Source organism: Camelus ferus, chromosome 1 (genome assembly GCF_009834535.1).
Source record: "Camelus ferus isolate YT-003-E chromosome 1, BCGSAC_Cfer_1.0, whole genome shotgun sequence".
Taxonomy (NCBI): Eukaryota; Metazoa; Chordata; class Mammalia; order Artiodactyla; family Camelidae; genus Camelus; species Camelus ferus.
In genome coordinates this window covers 58,818,580-58,843,919 of record NC_045696.1, presented here as the reverse complement: position 1 = coordinate 58,843,919, position 25,340 = coordinate 58,818,580, and the positions used below count along the sequence as shown (strand labels likewise).

General features: G+C 36.5%; 1 protein-coding gene across 1 annotated transcript in view; it reads left to right on the top strand.

Moving 5' to 3' along the window:
- Positions 1-25,340, top strand: part of HACD2 (3-hydroxyacyl-CoA dehydratase 2) — an 88,354-nt gene that overhangs the window by 33,066 nt on the left and 29,948 nt on the right. The window contains 1 exon segment of the mRNA XM_032480550.1: positions 20,592-20,680. Within this exon segment, the coding sequence (XP_032336441.1) occupies positions 20,592-20,680 (89 nt within the window).

The following is a 25,340-nucleotide window of genomic DNA, read 5'->3' as shown; positions in this document are numbered from 1 at the left end:
TTTTTTGCATCTATTGAGATGACTGTGATCTGCCCTCTTGGCGCAGCAGGCAGCGCGTCAGTCTCATATTGAGATGACTGTGTGATTTTTATCCTTTATTTTGTTAATGTAGTGTATTGCATTTATTGATTTTCATATGTTGAATCATTCTTGCATTCCAGGAATACATCGCATTTGATCATGGTGTGTCATCCTTTTAAAGTACTGTTGAATTGGTTTGCTAGTATTTATTGATGATTTTTGCATCTGTGTCCATCAGATATATTGGCCTATCATTTCCTTTTCTGAGTTTAGAGGTGTTCTCTTCAATTTTTTGGAAGAGTTTGAGAGTCACATTAAATCTTCTTTAAATGTTTGGTAGAACTCAACTAGTAAAGCTATCAGTTCCTAGGCTTTCCTCATTAGGAGGTTTTTGATTATGGATTCCATCTCCTTACTCATTAGTCTGTTCAGATGTTCTTTCTTCTCGATTCAGTCTTAATAGGTTGTATTTCTGGGATTTATCCATTTCTTCTAGCATGGCATATAAATGTTTCTGCTAGTCTCTTGAGATCCTTTGTATTTCTGTGGTATCAGCTGTAATGTCTCTTTTTTCACTTATAATTTTATTTATTTGATTCTTTTTTTCTTAGTCTAGCTAAAGATTTGTCAATTTTATCTTTTATTAAAAACAGCTTAGTTTCATTCTTTTCTATTGTTTTTCTAGTTCTATTTTATTTACTTCTGCTCTAATCTTTATTATCTCCTTCCTTCCGATAACTTCGGGCTGTCAATTTTTCGCTCTCATTTGTATTATAGGGATGCGAATTTCCTCTTCTCTCTCTTCTCCTTCTCCATTCACTCACCAGCAGACATCTCCTTCCCTTTTTACCTATTCCTTCCCCAGAAGTAATGCCTTTTTGAGATTGCCACTCACGTCCCACAGATTTAAGTAATTCCCTTCTCCGTAGTTAGTAGTCTAATTGACAAGGTGTTTTTCTCAGAGTTTTTGTGCTTAGAGTGGACTTCCTCTTCCTGGGGGAATTTTAAGCTCAAATGTAGGCCCTTTGTTCCTTTCTTCTTGCTAACAAGCTATTTTTCCAAACTCTGACTTTCCATAAAGATTTGCAGTGGGGCTCAAGACATTGCTTTGCTGGAATTTGGTCTTTATATTTCTGCTTAAATGTGATTTGAGCTTGTAGTCATCTGTATCTTTTAGTTGTGCTGAACATGTAGGCTTCATATAGCTTTATTTGTTATTGATGGTCTATATAGATTTTTGGAGGATATATAGTATTCATTATATAGATATGTTGTGATTTTTAACCGGTGCTCTCTTTGAGTGTTTAGGTAGCTTTAAAATGTGCAAATTACAACTACACCTATAGCTAAACCTTTGTAGAACTGTGACTAGTCTCTGTTGATAAATATATAGAAATAGGTCAAAGGTATTGACTTTTTGCTAATGCTTACTTCCCATTGCCCTTCAGAAAACCTCCAAGCATTTATTGAGTTTCTGCTGGGTGACAGGCACTGCACTGACTAAGCACCAAGAATACAAGTATCAGCAGACCCCATCCTGCTCTCAAGCCAAAGGCACAGACATGAAGCACAATGTGACAAAAGTTTTGCTCAAAGGATAAGTTCAAAGGAATCTAGGAGTACAGAAGGAGAGGTGATGGTGCTTTTTGGAACCTTTTGCCATTGGCAACAAATTCACCTCTGTCTTCATGGAATAGTTCCTCAGCTTTCTTACCTTAATGGAAACCTGATGCTCCATAAGGATAGCACTCCCCTTGCTGCCCCTCATAGTAGGGGTGTTTATTCACTCGTCCACCTGCCCATTCTCTCTCCAAGCTCTCTTCCTATGCTTTAGGTCATATGCACCTATCCTTGGATTCTTTCGTGGGCTCTTCTTTCTCCCCATGTCCCTCAAATATTGGTGTTCCTGGGCTTTTGTCCTTAGACATCTTCTTCTTCCCTTGTGCAATCTCTCTCTTTGACCTCACCATACCTTCCTCATAGCTTCACTGGCTCCCATATATTCTCTTCTGGGCCACACCCATCTTCTGAGTTTCCATTCCAGCTGCCCAGTTGGACATTGCCACTTGGTTACTCTGCACACAACACAAACTCAACATGTATAAAGCTTAAGTCATCATTTTATGGGTCAGACCTGCTTTTTCTCCTATTCTCTGGATCTCTTATTGGCATTCCCAGTTTATACTAGCTGCCTAATCAGAAACCTGGGGGTAAGCCTTGACTCCTCTCTTCTTTGCCTTTTGCACCATTTATCCTCTGCGTCTCACTCTCTCTTTCCCTTGAGGAGACGTTGTTTCTCTGCCTCTCCATGTTTTTATTCTCTCTTTGCTCTCATGTCCTACTCTGAAATCTTTCTACTCCTCTTTCTCTTCTTGCCTTTTCTTCTCCCCCTCTGTTTTTCCTTATTCTTCAGTTTTGCTCATTTTCTCCATTTCTCTTTATCCACTTTCTTCCTCATTTGTCCCCTCTGCATTTCCTGTTCTCAGGCTCTTCTCAGCCCTCACTGCCCAGATATGGTCATGCTCCTGCTCTTCTTCCTTTAGAGAATTTGAGTTAGGATGAGACAGCCTGAGGCCAGAGTGCCATTTCTAAATTCCTGGGGCAGGGGAGAATGGGGTGGGCAAAGTATCAAATACTTCTAGACTAGAAGCCAACTTACTGTTTTCTCCCCTTCCCCTTGTACACCAAAAGGTACACTGTTGTTTGTCTTCTGGACACACATGGGTGTTCAAACAACAGCTCTGGAGTGCTTTGAAAGCCACAAACAGTTAAAACACTGGTGCAGAAAACACCCCCAGAAAGCTTCCAATTTGATAAAAGAGGTCCAAATGATTAGGAATGAGGGCTTTAAAGGAATATCAGTCAGTGAGCATTAGCTAATCTTGGTGTATATAATGGCGGCTCTTTTTCACAGCCTTCTTGAGGCTGGATTCATCTTTAGCTTTTATCACAGTTGTAACTTTGAGGTGCATAACTAGCAATTCCAGGAGGCAGTTGAGTTGAATAAAGAGTGTTTTGAATTCTTAAGTTACTCTGTTAATGACAGCTGCTCAGAAAGGAATCAAGAGTCTATAAATAATGGCAGATTAGCACCTTGAATAGACTGTTAGGAATCAAATAGACAGCTTGTTCTTATGATAGATTTTTGGAACTGGAATGTGTTATTTCTTTATTGACTTATAAGAAAAGAGAAAAAGTAGAATATATGACAGTTTAGGGCAGGAATAATCTTTCTACATGTCTGTATGTTTAACATATGTTGTTTAATTTTTGATTAAGTAAGTAGGGTGGCTTTTGAAGGACATTGGGGATATGTTATTCTGCCGTTCTGCAGTGATTAAAATGATTACTGCTTCCTGGGAATGAACAGGCAATCTAAATAATTATTTACACAATTTATAGTTACATATAGTTAAATAATTACATATTACATGTAGTGCATATATATGTATGTTATATATAGTTATATATATAGTTACATGTGTCTGTATATAGTTACATGTAATTATATATATACAATTTGTATAATTATGTAATGACATATAATTTTATATATTTTATACAAAATATATTAAAATATAATTTTATATTGAAAATATGGTTCTGATGAAAGGTTCCTGTGTTCATTGACACATTAAGTTACACCAAAACTGAGTGACAAAATCACAAATATGTCCTATCTCATACAATCTGTGGGTCTGGAATTCAGAAGCAGCTTAGTTGGGTGGTTCTGGCTCAGTCTCTCGTAGTTGCAGTCAAATGCCAGTCAGGACTGCAGTCAGCTGAAAACTTGACTGGAACAGGAGGATGTGTTTCTACGATAACTCACTCACATGGCTATTGGCAGGAGACCTAAGTTCCTCACTACCTGGTCCTCTCCATACAGGGCTACTGGAAAGTCCCTGGTGACATGGCAGCTGGCATTCCCCAGAGTGGATGGTCTAAGAGAGAGGGCAAAGAGGAAGCCACAGTGCTTTTCATGATCTAGTCCCTAATGTCACACACCATTACTCCTCCCTTTTTCTGTTTGTTCAAAGCAAGGCACTAAGTCCATCCCACACTCCAAGGGAGGAGAAGTAGGATACCTATTAAAGGAAGGAATATCAAAGAATTTGTGGGCATATTTTAAAACCATCCGCAGACTTGTTTTGCATGATTTTCTCCTTCCTATGTTGAAGGTAGTATAGCTTAGTAGTTAAGAGCGTGGACTCTGAAAGCAGACTGCCTGGGTTTATTCTGATTCTACCACGTACTTGCTGTGTGATTTAGCACAAGTTACTTACCTTCTCTGGACCTCAATTCTCTCACCTATACAATGAGGGAAATAATAGCACCTATCCCATAGGAGTTGTGAGGTAAATTAGCTAATATAAGGAAAGGATGTAGAACCATGGCTGGCGCATAGAATGCTCTCAATTAATAGTAGATTTTAGTATTATTGTTGTAGTTCGAGCAACAACATACCCTAATTTTTTTCTCCCTTCACTTCTATATAATCTAAAGTAAATCTTGGTCTAACAGATACCAACTAATACAGAGTTTCTGGTCATTTTGGCAAGTCCTTTAAGGATACATGGATACATGGTAAGAGCAAAATAAGCTGGCGACGCTCAGTGTAGAGTCCACCTGTGGTAGAATGGCCTGTGAGGGTATCAGTTTCATGACACGCCATGAAGAAACTGTGTATCTCTCTCGACTCTGAAACCCTAACCTGGAAAGTGCTTTCTTCTAGACTTTACAGGAACCTGCTCTGATGTGTGATCTGTGTTCATTATTCCTAGGGGTCGTTCACATAGTCAGCCCATAAATGTTTGTTAAACTTCTTTTGAGTTCACAGCAAAGTAATTCTTCATAGTAAATAAAGTACTGTGAAGAATCAAGTAAAATACAGATTTCCTAGCTCTATAGAGTTTATCTCCTTTCGTATAACATTTTCATCTTAGATCTGTGGCTGATTTGCTTAGAGTATGATCTTTATGGATGGAGTTTTTCCTTAAAATAATCTGTGTAGGGGGAGTGGGATAATCACATTTCCAACACTTTCAAAGAAAAATGACTTATTTGAGGGCAACCAGCTATTTATGATAGCTAAATACTTCAGTAAATATTTCATTTATATCTGATAGATCTTGACCTGGCATTGAGTTACACATTCTTGGCTCCATAAAGATGTTTTTAAAAGATGCTCATGAATACTACATGTCAAAATTGCAAAAGAGAGCAGATTTTTTTTGCTTTTGTTTTTAGACATAAAATACTAGTGATTTTTTGTTTGTGATATGAGCTCTGGTTTATAGATGATTTAGAAAATTGTTAGCACATTGTAACCAACTATACTTCAATTTAAAACAAAAGAAAATTGTTAACCAGAATTACACCAGATTTCTACCATCTTCTTTCTTACTGATGCCATTAGTCTTCATGACTGGAAAATATACTTGGGATAGCTTCTTTTTAAAAATGTTGCCTAGTCCAGCACTCTGATATACTTTGACTTCCTAAGTCTACCCAAATTCCCTTCAGATTTGGGGTTCATTTTCGTAACGGTAAAAGAAGGAGTATATGATATGCAAGTAGGATTGTATTTGGCTATACACGCCAGAATTCTGACTACTGTGTATTAACCAAATAGAAGTTTCTTTTTCCCATATAACAAGAAATCTGTCTTTCTGCTCTACCACTCACAAAAATGTGTCACTTTTGTCTTGGTGCATGTGGTTCCATAGTTATAATGGGGCTCTGATGGAGTTACATAATGTCATGTCACATTACAGGCAAAAAAGGCTTTCCAGAAACTCTGTTTATTTTTCATTGGTCAGAACTGTGCCACATGGTTTCCTCCAGCTGCAGGGGATTCCAGGGAAGCTGGTATTTTAGCAGGGTACACTGCTGTCCCAAATAAGATCAGTGTTCTGTTAGTGAGGAAGACAGGAGATTGCACAGTGAATAAGCAACTAGTAGTGGCTGCCACAGAGGACTTGAATGGTTGCTAAAGTCTTGAGCCAATAGAGCAATCCATGCGTTCATCCACTTGGCAACAGAATATAGTGATATTAGAGTACTTGATGTGAATAATTAATCAGCTTTATATTTTTAAAGTTGGATTTGAAAAGCAAAAACATAGATTGGTTTAACTCTAGATAATATGTATGGTTATAAATCTCAGTAACCATAAATAATGCACGTGATCATAAATCTCAGTAATGACCTTGTACATGATCAGCTCCCCCCAGCAGTCTTCATTAGAATAGGGAATACTTGAATAAATAAACTCTTCCAAAAGCTATTTGCAACTTAGATTTTTTACTGCCTGTGATTTTTTTGCTAAAATAATTGTAAATAAGTTGTGTGTGAAAACAATTACACATTGTTCTGATTGAAATTGTACCCATTTTTATTTATAACAGAATTTGTAATATGGTGGCTATTAAATCAAGTTGTGTGTTTTTTTAACTGAAAAGGCCTTATATCTAAAATAACCTTGTTTCTATATAAGTGACATATGCATATTATTTTAAAACTCAGCTAGTACTGAAAGACATAAAGAAGAAAGTAAAAATCACTTTAATTAGCCAGAAATAATTAGTTACCTTTTTGATATACATTTTTATGCATATAAAGTATTTCTATTTTAGGATAATGTATTTTAGTTATTTAGGTAATATATTTTAGATTTAATTGTGAACATAGTTCAGCATAAATACGTACATTAACTGAGATATCTCTTGACATAAAAATTTGGAAGACTTTGAATAGTTCCATTTTACTCTTAAAAAGATAAATGAAAGTTTCTATTTAATTTTCATTATTCATAGCTGAAAATTTTTAAAGTAGTGTTTCTGGAAAGTGTTGACATTAGTAAATCCTTACTGATACTGACTTATGACAAGAAATAAAAGGTTTTGTCCTGAGCCTAGGATTTCCTTATTCCTCCTTGAGGCCATTCATTTATTTGGGGGGGTTCACATTTGAAATATATTCAGAATAACAGCAAATGATTGATATGAAAATAGATTTTTTTTTTTAACAGTGACCATTTAAAGTTCTATGTAGGTTGGGTCTTTTTGTACCTGAACATTCATTTGCCTATCGTTTTCAAGCTGCAGATGTATTCCACCTCTCTAGTTAAATTTAGCTGGGGAATTGTTAGGTTCAGGTTATAATTGCTCTTTCTCTTCTCTTCACTTTCCCAGCCTCTGCAGTATTTGACAAGCTTCACTCCTCCTGCAAGCAGTGTTTTCAGTATGTGTCTTTTATGCACTGTTGACAGGCTCTTTCCATGTTCTGCTGGCCTCCTACTCAGTGAATGCCACCACCGCCTCCACCCCCGCATTAGTGCAGGGATGAGAAACAGCTGGGCAAAGTCATTGTACTTTTAACATCTACTGTATGAGCAGCCCTCAACAGACCCTTTCTTTTATCCTTCTTTGATCTCTTGCTTACAGGAAGAGTCAAGTTACCCCCAAATGGTTCTTAGTGACTTGATTATGGGCTCAAGGTTCAAATAGCTGGGCTTTCCTACAAGAATGGGTAACAGAGAGAGTAAGGTGCCATGTTTTCCATTTAAATGGCACCTTAACATTATTTATTGGACAAATAACCTTATAAATGTAACAATGGAATTCATTTCAATGAAAAGGAAAAAATGTCCCTAAATTCTGCGGCTCTAGTCAACAATTTTGTTTTTCTGTGTTTCCTTCCATGCCTGGTCTATGTGTATATGCAGTTTTTACACTGTTGTAATCAGAGTGGCTATCATTTGATTTCTGAGTTTTTCCCTTTAATATAATAACTTTTCCATTTTGTTACATAATCTCTATAGTGATACTTAAATGAGTTTTTCAAATATGTAATTTATTAAAGGGTATTCAGTGAAATGTGAGCCCTGTCCCACCCGGTTCTCCAGCTATCCAGTTCCCTTCCCCTCTTCCCAGAGGGAACTGCTTTCCTTAGTCTCTTGTGGCATAACGAGATATATGTATTCTTTTTTTCAAGCTTGATTCTTTCCCTTTATTTACATTTTTCAGAATAATGTGTTAGTTTCCCAGAATCCTCTAAAGAGGATTTTTTTTCCCCATGTGCAGTATTTTTTGCTCTTAAAAAGGTTCAGATTTTGGGTTTAAATCAGCCAGCAATACTTCTAATCAACCTGACATCTCTCTCACTATGTCAAACTGACTTCAACTAGCAATACTTCATTAAATCCAAAAGGAAAAGACAGTTTCCATTTTGAGGGGAAAAAATCCAGTTCTGAGAACAATTAACATTAGTCTGTAAGTTAAAACAAAATGAAGGCTAGTGTTTCATGTTGCTGTCTACACTGCTTGTCCTCTTACAACACCAGAGATGTCATTTTCCTAACTCAGACAGGCACTGATACTAATGGACACTGCACACACATGCACACATACACACACACACAAACACAAACACACACACACACCCCTTCCTCCAAACAACACAAATCAGAGAACATGACAAAGGGACAGTGAAGATTTTTGCTTCTTTTATCATCATGAACTCAGGAATTTTAACATATTTGATATGATTCAGTCCATTGTATCTCTTTTTAATGCTCAACTTGGCCATCTTTGGCCAGTGGGAGCATCTTCAGATTGTCTTCCAAGTCCTTTATGGCAGAACCGCAGTCACCTTTATAGTGTCCTTGCTTTCTCATATGACAGTATGTTTCTGACGTATCTTGTATTCACCGATATTTTAAAATTACTACAAAATATCTCATTGAATTAGATGTATCATGCCTCCCAGTGGATAATATTTAGGTTGTTCCCGCTTTTAAATATTAATACTTTTTCACTCAATATCTCTGTTGATATGTGAACTTTTTTCAGTCTTTGGATTATGTCATTTGCATATATTTTCATGTGTAATTACTAATTAAAGAGAATGGGTATTCTTCTAACTCTTAAAATATTGTCAAATGGAACTGCAAGGAATTATTTTTAATACTCACTAAGTTAATGATACAAAATCATAGGTTACTCTTGCATATTGCATTTTTTGCTAATTATGAAACTGTAAGGGGTAGGGTATAGCTCCGGGGTAGAGCAGGTGCTTCTCATGCACAAGGTCCTGGGTTCAGTCCCCAGTACCTCCATTAAAATAAGTAAATAAATAAAAACCTAATTACCTCCCCCAAAATTAAAAAAAATTGTATACAATCCCATATGTTTGTTTATTAATTATATTCTTTACTATGTGAATCATCTATTTATGACCTCTGCTTATTTGCCCATTAGGGTCTTGATTTTTTTTTAAAAACAAAAACAATTTGTGTCTCTATATGCTTTAAATGTTAGCCTTTTGTCATATTGATTGTAAATACTTCAATTCTGTTCTAGTTATACATTGATCAATAATTAACCTTCTTTGAGAGCAACCACCAGATTTTAAACATAAATATTACTTTGTGGTATTCAGCTATCAGGTAAGCTTGGCAAGTTACTTTTAAGTCTTCAGACCTCACTTTCCTCATCTATCAAGTATTGGGTTGAACTTGATCTCTGAGATCCTTTCTAGCTCTGACAGCCAAGATTTTCTTCACCGAAGATTACCATATTTAAGTAATCTTTCTGGTTCCTTCCTCTTTTAAACAGAGAATTTTTCCCAGGGAAGCCTTCTTGCACAACCTTCTGGTAAAGTTAAACTTCATCTTCTTCAGTCTTCCTTCCCTGTCCACGGGATTTGGTAGAACTCTGAGAAAGAACATGGTTTGGTAGAAGTGTATTTCTTGGTTTGCTTAAGTGAAATCCTGTGATTGTTGGTTTTTTCAAGTAGTAAGGAAATGATTATACTCTCTCAACCTTGTTGTTAGGTCGTGTATTATTTCAAGTAAATGATTATCAGATTGGAGTCAGCCTTTTGAAAAAACTTTACATAATAGAATTTTCAGAAGTATATTGAGACAAAACTTAGGAAGTTTAAAAATACAGATACTAATAAATCTTTTTTTAAAAGAAAAGCTTATAATATCTTGCTAGTGAAATACATATGAACTATTCCTATTTCAAGGCTGCAATTAACAATCCGATCTAAAACACCTAGATTTCTATAAATGCTTAAACTAATCAGATGGCAATTTGCTTTTGGAATGCTAAGTATAATACAGAGGTTTGAGTGCATTTCCGTGATTTATGATTGACTTGTGTTCTCTTTGAGAATGGCTTCTAATGTTTTACATTTTCATCTTTTTCAGAATGTATCACACTTTTATATTATCTTCAGGATGGTTAGAAATAAGTCTTTTCATATTTACATTTTGCTTCCATTCAAAGATTAGACTTTTAATAACTTAATTAAAAATTGGAGACCCCCAAAAGCAAACAAACAAATGAAAAGCTCTTGGATATTTGACAAAGCCATCAGAAAGCTCATTCCCTTTAGAGGCTTCTGGTCTTCTCTTGAAGCCAATTTATTGTTACTTTTTTACATGTAAGAACCTCAATTAAGCGGAAGTGCAAGCTGCTAGTGGCAGACACTCTGACAGCTGGCCATCAGAAACAGTGGAAACAGTAAAAACAAACAGGAAAGTATATAAAGGACACCCAGTAAACTAGAAACTACTACTGTAGTCAAAGCCGTTTAACATACATGTACTTGGCTCAAAAAACCAAGCACCTGGTTGTATTTTTTTTTTTTCATGTACACTGAATTATACAAAGTGGATTGTTTTCTCTTGTTACATTGGTCATAAAGGAGCTCAAAGCCAAGTTTGTGTTCCACACCAGGCAAGTGCACAGGCCTTCTCCACATCCATTTAGGTATTAATTTCTCCCATAGTTTCAGGATATGTTTTCTACCCCTATTTCCCCTAAACCCAACTTCCTACCTTACATTTTTATTATGTATCATGGTGCTTTTCAGCTTTTCTAAAGTTTGCCTAATATCTGTGAGGAATACAGTTCCATCCCAGGGCTTTGAGAATAGAGACCAGATAACTTGCCATAATTACAAAACTCTTTTAAGTCCCCTTCTTTATGTTTAGTGTTAACATGCATTCCTCCACCCAAATTTTAGGGAAAACTAATGAACCATGAAGATGCACTTTATATGTTCTGTGGCTTTATCTCCTAAAGTAGAATTGCCTAGAGGGAAAATTCCAGTGAAAAATACCTTAAATTGTTCATACATCTCAATACAACTTCATATTGACTCTCAGTAAGTCCAGCACAGCCACTTTTTCCTCCAGTGTTGAAAGTGTTTATGCTTCCTTCGTTTGAATGCCAGATGAAATTATTGGCTTAAATTTAGGGCCTCGCTGGATGAATATTATATTATCTTTGAACAGTAAATTCTCAATCAACATGGCCAGCAGACCTGATATCACCACTGACTCTGGTGCCCACATTCACACTGTGAAATCCTAGGTGGAGTTGCCCACAGGAAGTTATTTTTCTATCTGATTTTCTTTTGGTTGAGTTCATACAGTTGAGTTTGTGTGAGCTGACTGTTAGTAGGATATCACTGGATTGGACCTGGATGCACATCTTTGAGGTATTCATGCCCTAGTTTGAGAAGCACCTCTGTATTCAAAGTTTTGTCACATAAAAGGAAAAGATTGCATTCTAACTGCCCAGTTCTTCCCAATGCTAGACACATGAAGTATCATTGTGTGTGATTTCTTATGTTATTCCCTTTATATCCATTTCAATTTAGTAAAAAATAAGCTCTTAGTAACTTATCCTTTTAACACAAAATGTAATCCCTCTTACAGGTTAGTACATCTGTTAGAAATGTCAACCTCAAGTAGATCCAGAGCTTATCATATAAATACCATAATTTCACTATTGATTTCAGTGTAAGACACAAATTTCTTTTCTTAGAGCTCAATAAGGTAAGTGTAGTTATGTTAATAAATATACTGAAAATTGCTTTCTGGGAGGGGTCAGGTGCTGCAACCCCAAGCGGCATGGCCAGTTTTCTATGTTCTAGAAAAAAAAGAAAAGAAAATTGCTCTTTTATCAGTCCTTCTTTGGGGAAAAAAAAAAAAAAAAAGAACCAGTCATCTTCTTCCTTGAATCCCATACTCCCACCCTTCTCTTCATTTTGGCCAGAAATATTTTCTGTTTCCCTGAGATTAGCTTGTACTCTAAGAAAATGTTTAAGAAAGTTCCTTTTTAAGATTGGAATTAGTTCAATTTCAGAATTGTTTTTTGTTGAAGCCAAATGTTTAATTTCTTGTTAAGAATGATGACTTAATTTTGAATTTTTAATTCATGTTTTTATAAGGAGTTCAAGCAATGTGTAAAAGTACATAAAGCTTTAAAATTACTCCAAATTCTACCAATATAACTAATCTTCATTAATATTAGATAAACATCGTTCCAGGGAGCACTCCCTTCATGTATATGTTAATATAAGGAAGAAAAAGTAGATGGATGGAAGAATCAAGTTATATAGCTCATACTATACATGCTATTTTCATTAAAGTTACTGAGTTTATAAAAAATAAATACTTTATAAAACCTTTAATCATGAGAGATACATTATTTACTAAAAGGTCCCTTAAAGTTTAACAAAAAGATTATGAAAAATTTAGATTAGAATTATATTTAGCTATATTTTAGGCAATATCTCTTAATTCTATTAAGGAAATTAGTATTGTCACTCCTCCTTCCATCTCTTCTTCCCTGACTCCCGTGTTAAAATTGTTGCTAATTTATTATTGTGAATTATAAGCATTTACACTATGTTCTATGACCATAATTACCGTAATTGTTTAGTGTTAATGTTATATATGAATGGATTCATTGCCTACTGTTGGCCCTTTTATCATGACTCCTCAGTTCCTGAGTTCTTTATTTTGATTTATATCTTGTTTGGCTGAATTTCTGACAGCATGTGTTCCTCAGGGTCGATCACATAGGCATTATACGACAAGTTCTTTTATATTTAGTGATGTGTACCTTTTGCCATTACATGGAATGACATCTTGGCTGGGTATAATATTCTTGAACATACTTTCTTTACCTCAGACCTTTGTGGTGTTGCTTCATTGTCTTTTGACATTGGCTGTTGCTATGGAGAAATCTGAAGCCAGGCTGACTTTCTTGCCACTTTGTAGGTAGCTTGCTTTTTGGATCCCAAAGTATTATTTTTGTAACCTGGATCTCAAAGTATTATTTTTATAACCAAGGAAGTTCTTGATTTTACTCATTCATTATCAGTTGTTGTTTTCTGGGGTACAATGTATTCTTTCAATGTAAATTTAGCCTTTTATTTCTTGGATTATACCCTTGAATACATTTTCTGTTTCATATATTGGGTTCTCTATTTGGGAGATAATGATTATCCTTGTGCTGGATTGTCTTTGTCTTCTGTAATTATTATCTTCCTTCCAGTTGTTTTAATCTTTGACTTTTCCCCAGGTGCATTGCATGCTTTATATATACATATAAATTTGGGGGGAGGGGTGCTTAAAACAGCACTTCTTTATTAGCTCATAGTTCTGTAGGTCAGAAGTCTGGGTAGGCTCAGCTGGGTTTTCTGCTTATGATTTCACAAAGCCAAAATCAAGGCATCAGCTGGGCTGGGTTCTTATCTGGAAACTCTAGGGAAGAATCTGCTTCTAAGCTCAGTCAGCTTGTTGGCAGATTTCAGTTCCTTGCTGGCTTTTGGCCTGAGGTTACTCTCAGCAATTAGATGCTACTCTCCAGTCCCTGCACACAGCGCCTCCATCTTCAAAGCTAACAGTGGTGCCTCAGATCCTTCTTGTGCTTTGAATCTTTTTAAATTCTCTTGCCATCAATACATGTTTTACTTTTCTTTATTTCTCGCATTATGTTTGTATGGTTGCCATGCCTTTTCTTGTTGCTAAAGAGCTAGCAGCTCTGTCCAGCCGTTTTATTTGCTCTGATACAGATGTTACTGAATCTTCCCTGACTGCATTTCCACAATATTTAAGATTAAATGGTTTAAGGATTGGGGTTTTCCTGATTTATGTATTTTTCTACATGCTGAGGGCATGGGAGTAGAGCTTAGAAGAGTGCATAGATATTAAAACATAAAGCTTCAGTAATTAAAATAGTATGCATATATTGATACAGAAAGATCTTCAGGATATTTTTAAGGGAAAAAATCAGGGAGTACATAAAATACTGCCTTTATGTAAAAAATAGGAAAAAAGAATGTGTATAAATGTATCTTTATATATTCACTTATGCATTTGCTGTTGTATACCTAAAATATATCTCTGGAATGATAGACAAAGGGGTAGTTATTTGCCTGTGGGAAAGACCCCTGAGTGGTCATAGGATGGGATTGGGAAGGACACTTTTCTTGTATATCTTTTTATACTTTAAAAGTCTTGAACAGAGTGAACGAATGACTTATTTAAAAACATGTGAGCTCTTCCTTCTCTTCTGAGATCCCATCTGGGATTCCTCAACCCTGTGGAAAGTATATCCTGTCCCCATAGGGAACTTTGTACCAATCTTCCAACTCTGCATGGGGTCTGAAAGGCTCAGCATCGATGAAGTGGCTCTCAGTTAGTCATCTCCCCATCACTTCCCAGCCACTGTGTCTGTCACAGCCCAGTCGGAAATTTGTGTTTCTCTCCAAATCTGGGCCTGTTAGTGAAAATTCTTGTGATTTTGTTAATTCACCAGTATCATTTTTGGGGGGTTGGGGACAGAGCAGGAGGTATGCAAAAATCTTCACTTTCTTGGCTAAACTAACACTATAAAAAAAATACATGGCATAAAGTTGTAACCCATTCCTTTCTGCTTGCTGCTAGTGATTTTTGTTGTTGTTACTTAATATTTATTACTTTTAGTTCAGTGGATTTCATATTTGGGTTGGGAGATTCTAATTTTACTTTCCATCATTTAATTTCTTGCACCAACTTTGTGTCTCCTACCTTGCTTTGGTAGTGGGCTCTGTCTGAACACTATTCAGCTCTGCTCCCAGCCTGCGTTTGCCATTCCTGTACTTAACTTTCAACCTGTTCTTGGTCATTTGTATCTAATCTTCCAATCTGACTAACCTGGCCCATCTGAAGGCTGCACCGTAACAGGGAAGATTTCTAGTGCTATTCAGCTTTGCAGGGCTCAGCCATTTGGAGAGTCCTCAGAACACCCTGGTTCTGGAAAAACAAGAAACTGATTGCCAAATCCCCTTTATACAGCTTTTGCTCAACACACACACATGCCTATGTTTCTTTTATCTGGCAGTGGTTTGCTTCAAAAGTTCGTTGCCCTTTCAACATAAATTCTCGTAGTTATTTCTCAAGTTACAATCTTGCCTTGCCAACGATTTGCACTGCTGACAGAGATATCTTTCTGAAGCCAAGGCGATCATGCCATTCTACTATTTACAAATGTTTAGTAGCCTCACATCAACTTCAGGGAAATGTGCTAAAAATAAAAGCTATCCCAGAGCAAATCAATTACAGCCTGAGAGTGTAAGTTCATGAAGGCAGGGACATTTCCTTCACTGTTGTATCCCCACCCCAGCATGGAAAACAATACCTGCCACAGAGCAGGTACTCCGAAAATATTTGTTGAATTAAATTAACAAATAATAGATTCCTAGTAATCTTTTTTGAATGAATTTTGATCTAGTAATAGCTTACTGATAAGACTGCAGAATCCTCCTTGTCATTTGGAAACAACCAATTGAAGCAATCAACAACAACCAAAAAATGGGCAGTTTGGGTCGTTTTAACATGCTGTGTTAATGAAAATTGTGTTCAAATAAAGGGTAATGGTGTAATAAATGTAAACACAGTGGGGTTGACTGCAAGAAGTCTAGAAAAGAAAGAGGATCTGGTCTGTCTTATCTATCTATAGTCCTCATTCCACAGGATTTGTGGTAACTTAAACACGGCATATAATAATATAGTATGCTTCATATTTGGCTTGAAACTTTCTGACCACCAAGCTGAAAAGGACAACTGAGTATTGTAATTCTTATCATTGGAGAGGAGCAAACAGTTAACATTAAGTTCTAAAACAAATTTCCCATCTGGGGCTTTATGTAAGAAGCATTGAGTGATAGGGTGGATATTATACTGCATACCATTCCTACAGAAAATAAGGTAATAATTTTTTAACCGTTTCTTATGAAGTTCATCTGATAATAACCCCAACTCGATGTCCATTCTATTCAGAGCTAAAATAGTATGTTCCATCTGTGTGGCCCTCTATTGTCTGGCTTGAATCCAAGGGTAAATTTGGACCTCCTGGCCCTCAGATGGTCTTCCCTGTGTAAGAATCCCTTCTTCCTGCTGGCTTTTTCACTAATCTATTAGAGAAGGAATTTGAGATTGGGCTGTCAGGCGAGGACCAGAACTGCTGTTTGCCTGGTGACTGGTTGAGATAGGTCCATATGCTGTAGAAACTGAGTGAGAACTGGTGTGGATGGCATGACTTGGAAAAAATCCAGGTGCCTAACTAGGCAAGTTCCCTGTATAGGGAATGCAGGAGCACCTGCAGGCAAAGCCAGAAACATCTGTGCATCTGTATCAAATTAGAAAGCATTGATTGGCTTTTTATTTCCTAACTTATTAAGATTTAGATTTACTGCTGAGGCTGTGCTAAAGCAGACATGCTTGTAATGCTGCTGGTGGGAGTGTATATTGACACAAACTTTTGGAAAGCAGTTTGGCAGTATATTTCAAGAGCTTTAAAGGCATTCATGCCATTTGACCTGGTAGTTTTACTTCTGGGAACTGTCCCAAGGAAATAATCCTTTTTAAAAAAAGGTCTAAGCCTCAAAAAAATTTTAAGTGTTATTTGTAATACTTCATTACCTCATTTATAGTATCAAGAAATTGGAGCAATTTAAATGTCTCGCAGAAGGAGAATAGATAAACAAATATATTCCACACGAAGAATACTATGACTCAAGTTAAAATAGTTTGAAGAGTATGTTGGAAGATAGAAAATTTCTTAAAATGTTAAAAGACAAAAGCAAACCACAAAGTATAAATAATAGAAATTGAACTGTTTTTAAAAATATACTTAGAAGAAAAGACTGGTGGGAAATATACCAGAAAAGTAAATCTTTGTTTTTGGTTACCAAAACTTATTTTTAAGAAAAGCGATCAGATAATTTTTGTTTAGCCCTTTTGAAAGACATATATAAATATTCATGTTTCCTAGAAAAGGGAGCTTTATAGTAGAGAAAGGATAATTAATAAAGCTATATGCAGCTGAATTGTGATATTCATCCCCAGATCTGCCAGATCCCTCTGTTTAAAGTCACACTTACTAAGCATTCTGATTTTGACACTAGAAAAAAGCACCCCTAGATGAGGGTCTCAAAAATCCCAGTCATTCAGTAATTACAAAGGCTGTGCCTCTATTACAAGTAAATAAACTGACATTTTGGTTTATTAGCTAGTCTCCTGTGGACTTGATTAACGTGAGTCAGTCTCCCAAGAGCCAAATTCTTGCTTTTGAATGGGATAAAATTAGGTTTTTGAACTTGGAAATCTGAGGTCTAGATCCTGGACTTTTTTGATCCCCACCCAAATATAGCAGCAACCCTGGAGCACAGCTCAGACCATTATCGGTCTGGCCTATTGTTTCAATGGTAGAAGAAGAAAGAGTAGAAATAAAAGGAAAAATTCATGTTTTTGATGAGCTGGTCTTTGAGTTTAAAAAAAAAGAAAAGAAGCTAGAAATAGTGATGGTCTTTCCTTAAGTGGCAAATGCTTAATAACTTAGTTAGGAAAGCTTCTGATTATTAGCCTTTTTTAGTTTTTCTTATTTGAAATGTGGTCTGGCTAAGTATATTCCCTTAATGTTTGACTCACTAGTTAGCTTCTTTAGCAGTATTACCTATTGTATCATCAGGCTTTGTACTTAATACATTTTTTTAAAAATAAAAGGTTTATTCATATATCATTCAGTTCATTCATTTAGAGTATAAAGTTCAATATTTACACAGTTATGCAACCATCACCATGATCAATTTTAGAACATTTCCATCACCCCAAAGAGAAACCCTGTACCGATTAGCAGTCACTCCCCATTTCTTCCTAACCTTCCGGATCACCACTGATCTACTTTTTGTCTCTATAATTTTGCCTACTCTGGGCATATAAAGTAAATCATACAACATGTGGTCTTTTGCACCTGGCTTCTTCACTCAGCATAATGTTTTGTTTCATTAATATTGTAGAGTGTATCAGTACTTTATTTTAATTTATTTTTCATTACTTTTTATTTGTTTTATTTCTAATGTCATACTGTATGGCTATGCCGCATTTTATCCATTCATCTGTTGAATGAATATTTTGAATATTTCCACTTTTTGGCTAATATGAATACCAATACGGACAGTCACGTGCAAGTTTTTGTATGGGCATATTGTTTTCATTTCTCTTGGGTATACCTACTTCTAGGATTGGAATTGCTGGGTTATAGGGTAATTCTATATTTAACATTTTGAAGCAGACTGTTTTCCATAGTGGCTGTACCATTTTCTGATCTCATCAGCAGTGCATGAAAGTTCCACCTTCTCCACATCCTCACCAACACTTGTTCTTATCTGTCTTTTTAATGATAGCCATCCTAGTGGATGTGAAGTGTATCTCATTATGATTTTAATTTGCATTTCCCTAATGATGTTGAGCACCTTTTCATGTGCTTATTGACTATTTGCATATTTTTCTTGGAAAAAAATGGCTATTCAAATCCTTTGCCCATTTTTAAATTGAATTATTTGGTTTTTTTATTGTTGAATTTGTGGAGTTCTTTATATATTTTGTATGTAATTTCCTTATTACGTATTTGTAGATATTTTTTCCTGTCTGTGGGTTTTTCCACTTTCTTGATGGTATCTTTCGAAGCACATAAGTTTTTAATTTTAATAAAGCCAAGTTTTTTTTCTTGTGCTTTTGGTGTCATATCTAATAAACTGTTGCCTAATCCAGGGTCACAAAAATTTACTTCTGTTTTCTTCCAGGAGTTTTATAGTTTTAGCTCTTACACTTAGGTCTTTGATCCATTTTGAGTAATTTTTTTGTATATAGTGTAAGAAAGTGTTCCAGCTCTGTTCTTTGGCATGTGGATATCCAGTTGTCCCAGCACCATTTGTTGAAAGGACAATTATTTTTCCCATTGACTTGGCACGCTTGTTGCAAATCAAGTGACTGCAAATATGAGGGTTTGTTTCTGGACTCTTAGTTCTATTCCATTGGTTTATATGTCCATACATTTGTATTTTTCTTTTATTCATTCTACAAAGATTTATTGAGCATCTTTGTATGCCAGGCATTGTGCTTGACATGTCTAGCTTACTTATTTTGGGGAACCAGGCCATACCTCTTCAAAGCCCAAATCTCCTTTACAACTGATTCTGACAGGATATAATATCTCTTTTTCTTAATGAGATATAAAGTAATTTTCTTTCATAGCCAAACCTATGGAGGCAATTTTAGCTTTATATGATTTGCACATAGTCTTTTGGCAAGTTGTAGTTTGTCCAATTATATAAACATCCGGAAGTCTGAGGGTATTTTAGAGAGCTTGGAAGAATGAAAATTGGTCAGGGGTAGTCCACTGAATGTATTAAAGATGAGGTTAGTCTTAAAGTGGAAGAAGAATCTACAACTCGAGATGAGGGGTTCCTGGCATGTGTGGAGTTTCCCCACATGTGACTTGACAGGTCCAGGAAGTTGGTTAGTCTCGTTGCTGGCAACAGAGTAAAGCCACAGACAAATGGTGGAGGGGCTGCTGGATTGAGTACCCTTAATTCTGCTTCCAGATTTCATTTTTGTAGCAGTTCCTTGCCAAAGTGACAAAGAGAAAATAATGATTTCAGATAATGACTTATTGCTGGGTTTAAGATGAATTAAAGGAGGTAAGAATTTTATATAATGGTGACTGGTCTTTAGATAGAGACTGTGGTTTTAGGAATTGAAGGGAGAGGCCAAAGAAATGTAAACTTAGCAGAACTTGATGATTAATCTAAAATAACTAAAGATGATCCCAGTGTTACAACTTGAGGACACTGGGAAGATAATTGTACCATTGCTTACTGTAATGAACAAGGGGGAAAGAAATGGTATATAAAGATAATAAACTGATTTTGCCTACTTGTTGGCAAAATCTTCAAGTAGATTTTAAAAGATGCCCACTTAGCCATTAGATAGTGTATCAAGTCTGCTGTCCAGGAGCTCCCAATATTTCATTGACACAAATACAGTTGATTTTCCTTCCATAGTTACTGTTCATTTTGGAAACCCATATAATAAAATGAGCTTTCAATGTCTGATTTTAAAGGTCAAGCAGTAGCTTTATTTTCTCTACCTGTATGTGTTAAAAAATACTGAACTTTGACAGTGATTTTAAGACACTTAAGAAGAGTACCTAGATTCCATGGCTTGCTATTGCCATTGACAATATTACTGTTTTGAGAGAGGGAAAAAGGTTTAATATTGACTACATTGAAAAACATAGTCTATATAGCAATGTAGATAAGTCTCAGTTGCTCGTGATGGTTTTGGCTCTAAACGTGAAAATTTGGATGTCTTAGAAAATCTATTACATGTTGAAACTTAATGCAGTACATTTATTTACACATCCTAAAATTTCTTTCAGGAATTGTTCCATCTTCTGTTGTCCTGACTTCTTTCCAGGTGATGTCAAGAGTTTTTATGTTATGGGCAGTAACACATAGCGTCAAAGAGGTAAGCGTTTATATAAACAAAAATAAAATAATATCAGCATTAACAACCGTTAGTCAACTTTTCTTTCTCACATGGATATTATGGCTGAAGATGGAACTCCAGGTCATATCAATATAGCCCAGATAAAATTCACATGTACTATAGGAATCAGGTTACTAGTGGGAAACATACTCCCAAATATGCAGTGTTGTAAAGAGAAGGTTGGTTAAATAAAGTCCTGAAATCTCAGTTCCCTTGGCGATTTGGCTGGTGTGGATGTGGTCTGCAGTTCAGTTATATTTTTCTGGTTTCTTGTTTATATCCAGCACAGTAAACTCTGGATATCTATATCCTTATAGTGAGACTGTTGGGAGAGTGAGGGACATTAATTCATTCCCAGAGCTGTCCAATCTTTGTAGGACCAGGAAGAACAAACTTGTTTCCACCTAGCCCACCAGGATTAATAGACTTCCCAAGTGTGCTGAGTCTAGTGGTTCCAGGAGGTGAGTGCTCTGCTGGGGGTCTGTGGTGGTGGAGACCCAGGCAGGCCCAAGGATACTTCTTGTAAGAACCGAGAGGGAGAAAGCCATCATTACTGTGGGTGTAAGTCTACAACTAAGCTTTCATTTTCTGGTATCTGAGAAGGGAGTTGTTTTCCAGTATGTTTTTTTTGCTTTTTAAAACTCATTTATTACTTGCTGATGTCACCATGAGGTAGAGTACCTGTAGCCACCAGAAAGATTCAGTTTTCAGTTTTCTAGTCCCAGTAGCTTATCACCAACATTATTGGAGTCTTTAGCCTCATGAAATGTGCTAATCCATTAGCATTATTCTGGTGTTTTCTTTGTCTTCCATTATTCTGAAATTCCTGTCAAAACATTTTGTTTTTCAGGATTTATTTTGACAGTTTCACTTGTATTTTAACTAATGATTTTTTTAAACATTTTATTGTCATATGATATACATGTGGTAAAATACACATAACTAATAAGTTTTTAACCAAAATTGATTAAGCCAAGTTGTTGTTTTTATTACGTATCCACAGGCTTCTTCTTTTAAACTCTGACTCCTTGAAGATGTCTACACTTTCTATGTAGAAAGAATGTAAAACAATCTCATACTTTTATATGATCAGTTTTGAGAGTGATCACATTTCTTTTAAAAAAAAGTTAAAGAAAAACAGGGAAGTAAATCCTAATGTAGCATATTGCCCCTTCATTCTTAATTGTTTATGGAGTAAGGAAAAGTTATTCTTTTTGTTGGTTTCAAAGTCCTTTCTATAAGTCATTTTTTAACCTATATTTCTTCCTCCTTTACTTTTGTATATACACTGTGTCCTTTTTGTTTTAACCAACAACTCATAGTTTTAACTTCCCAATAGTCTCAAATGACCTAAAATTTATTCCTAATAGTAATCCATTTACATTTTTAAACAGGTGATTATGTACTTTCAATAATTACATGTTAGGTACATGAAGACAGACTATTGTCAACTGTGGAGTGTTTAACCACTTTGCTAATAAAGTCAGATGTTAAGTGTCTAGGTGCTAATGCTCCAGTAATAATAGATTTATTCATGGCCTCTGTTTCTCCTCTCTTCTGCCTTGATAACTACTCCTCTGCTTATTAAGCACTTCTGGCAAAGAGGGTAGACAGGTAAATCAAAAATGCTTACAATTCAAGTCAAGTGATTCTGTTACCATATTGCTGTTACCAACACTTGCCAGGATTTCCTGGGCAGAGCAGTAAGACAGCTTGGCTTAAGCTAGTAAATGTCTCTGTGGATTATAGTTACATGGACCTGGTCATTGCCCTCCGTAACCACCTGCCTGACAGATGCAGACTTGACATTTAACAGATGGTTTCACATGCAGGGTCATATTTGAGACTTACAGTGGTTTAAGTTGTATGCTTGTTACATTTGCATATCCAGAATTGTTTCTCCACAACCAAACTTACCCAATTTCTACTATCGTTAACATATTTTCTTAAGAATGTAGTAAATTTTATTGTCTTTCTGTCACCTCTTGGGCCCTCTTCTTTTCACATTTACCCTGTTGATTATTTGACTTACTCCTTTCTCATGTAAGTAGGATTCATTGTTTCCGCTGTTCCACTGTCACACTTCTTTTCTCCTCCTTCCCCAATTCTTTGAAATAGTGAACCCATTCATCGTTTTGTTTTTGGCAGTAGATCCCCTCCTGGCCCACCCCAAGTCATTGGTAGCTAATTTGAAAACCTGTTGCTGTGGCATTTCAGAGGCCAGCCTGCTATCTGTCACCTGTTCCTTGGCCCTTTCTCTAGGCCAAAGGCTATTTTTCCTGGCATAGAATATCTTATTAGCTATAATTCAGTTTGTTCTGTACAATGTTACGTATGGATATATTGTTAAACTTCCATTCTTATGTTTCTGGAACATCTTTAAAATATCTTTATTTTCCTTATATTCAGCTCTGTTTATTTTAATGGTGGGAACTGCTTAATAAAATATATCTCACTTTCTCATAGTAATGGTCAAATTCTTTTCACACTTCTCTGCTTTCATTCTCAGTTTCTTTTTACACCATACTTCCCTCCAAAGTGGACACGAATTCTTTGTTTTCATAGCATTATGTTTGGATTTGGACTCTTGTTCCACCCTCTCTGGTCTGCTTATGTTTTCTATGCTCATTCCCCTTGTTTTCTGTAATTGTACATGCTGTTCTAAGGTATAGACTGTATCCCTTATAAGACTAGATACTACTTTTTTCATATTTGAGGTATATTTCCTTTTAAGCGGCCCTAGGACGCATCCTCACTTGTCATTTTAATTCTCCTACTGCATGGGATGCTAGTCACATAAATGTTGCCATGTACATCATAGAGCTGAAAGGTGATCATATGGTTTTCTTTTATGATGTATAAGCAGCTACCATCATTAGTGTAACATCTTGATTGGCAGGATATTAAAGAAAAAAATCATCTCTATGCTGAAAAGCTTTTTCTTGACCTAGCATAGCCAATAACCTTCCCACTTCTTTTCCTTTTAAAGGGACTATTTATATAAGCAAAGTAAAGCTTATAACAGAACAGACAACAAGCTCGGGGTGGGAGGTAGGGCTTGGGGAATACAGGAGGGAATCAGAAATTCTGGCTGACCTGTTTCCTTTCCAGTTTTCCCGCCTAACTCCCAGACCTGAACCAGCTTCCTCGCCATCCCTTAGCCACGCTGGCCACCGCCACTCCCACTCCAGGCCTCTACAGACATTTGTTCCCCTCAGCCTCTGTTTGGGTCTGTCTTCATCTCTTCACTGAACTGAAACAAGACTGACCTTTTTCAGTGTGAACCACAGTAGGAAATCCCACCTTCTGTCCCTGACTGTGACCTCTTTTCAGAAACAGACGAGTCCACAGGGCACGTATTCTTCCTTGTCCAAAAGTAGCTAAGCCGAACCCCAGATCCCTGCACACACAAGTAGGCCACTGTCCCTTTTCCTGGCCCAGCCCTCTTTGGAGAAGGCACTGTACATCCTCTCCTGAGTTCTTAGTGTAAGATCATTGGGTTCTTGGAGCAGAAGAAGTCCCAGGTCACCTCCATGGGCAGTGGTTGAATAAGAAGTTGCTGGACTTTCACAGTAACTTTAGCCCAAGTGCAGAGAACACCTTCGACACTTTACTAGGGGTAATTTGCATAAAATAGAGCTATACTCTGGAGTGCTGAGCCTTCTCTCCCTTCTTCCTCACCCTTTGTCACCGTTGAAGAGGATGTTTTCCCACATTCCTTTGGAATGTTCTGTGAATTCTCCTGATTTCACCAGCCAGCTGTTTCCCACCGCTTTCTGGCATGCCACTCGGCTTTGTGACACTTAACCTGACATCGTTGCTAACTTCTCAGCAAGATGCCTGCAGAAAGCTTATCATCAGTGTTTAAGAAAGTTAGTCACGTACAGTTCTTTACCCTTATGCTGGTTTTTTTTGTTTTTGATACATTATAGTTTACAGAGGACTTTATTGAAATATATGATAATTATTTGCTCTTGACAACCGTCTCTTAGGGTAGGTTGTAGTCTCCATTTAGAGTTCGGAAGCTAGAGAGGCAAATGACTGTCAAGTGGCAGAGAGGAGAACAGACTTCTGAATTCAAGGTCTTCCTCCCACATCAGCCTCATCTCACCCGTCAGAAATGTGTTGTAAACACATTCTTATTTTTGTGCTAACCATGCCTTCTAGCTGGTGTGGAGTTGAAAACCCCCATCTCTGACCCTGAAGCTTTTCCCTCCTCAGCAGTTCTGTCAGACACACGTGTACTGAGCTGTGATTCTCCAGTCAGGTCATTACACGTCAGCGTGCACAGCCACTGTGGGCCCCGTGTGCGTGTCTGCAACACTTTGCCCATTTGCTTCTCTGCTTTTTTAGTGCTCATTTCAGGGCTTTCTGATAAATCCCTCCAATTAATTGGCCTTTCTCCTTGAAAGTTCCCAGACTGTTTTTCGTACTGGGGTTTATGGACTATTTGGAACAGAATTACCAGAAAGCTTCTTAAAAATGCACCTTCCGGGTCCCACCCTACATTTGATACAGAATTTCTGGGAATGGAGTCAGAGAATCATCATTGTTATTAAGCTCCTTGGATAATTTTATGAATTCTAAGGTTTGAGAAATGCTCTAAGATGCTGTAATGTTGTGCTGTAATTTTTATTTG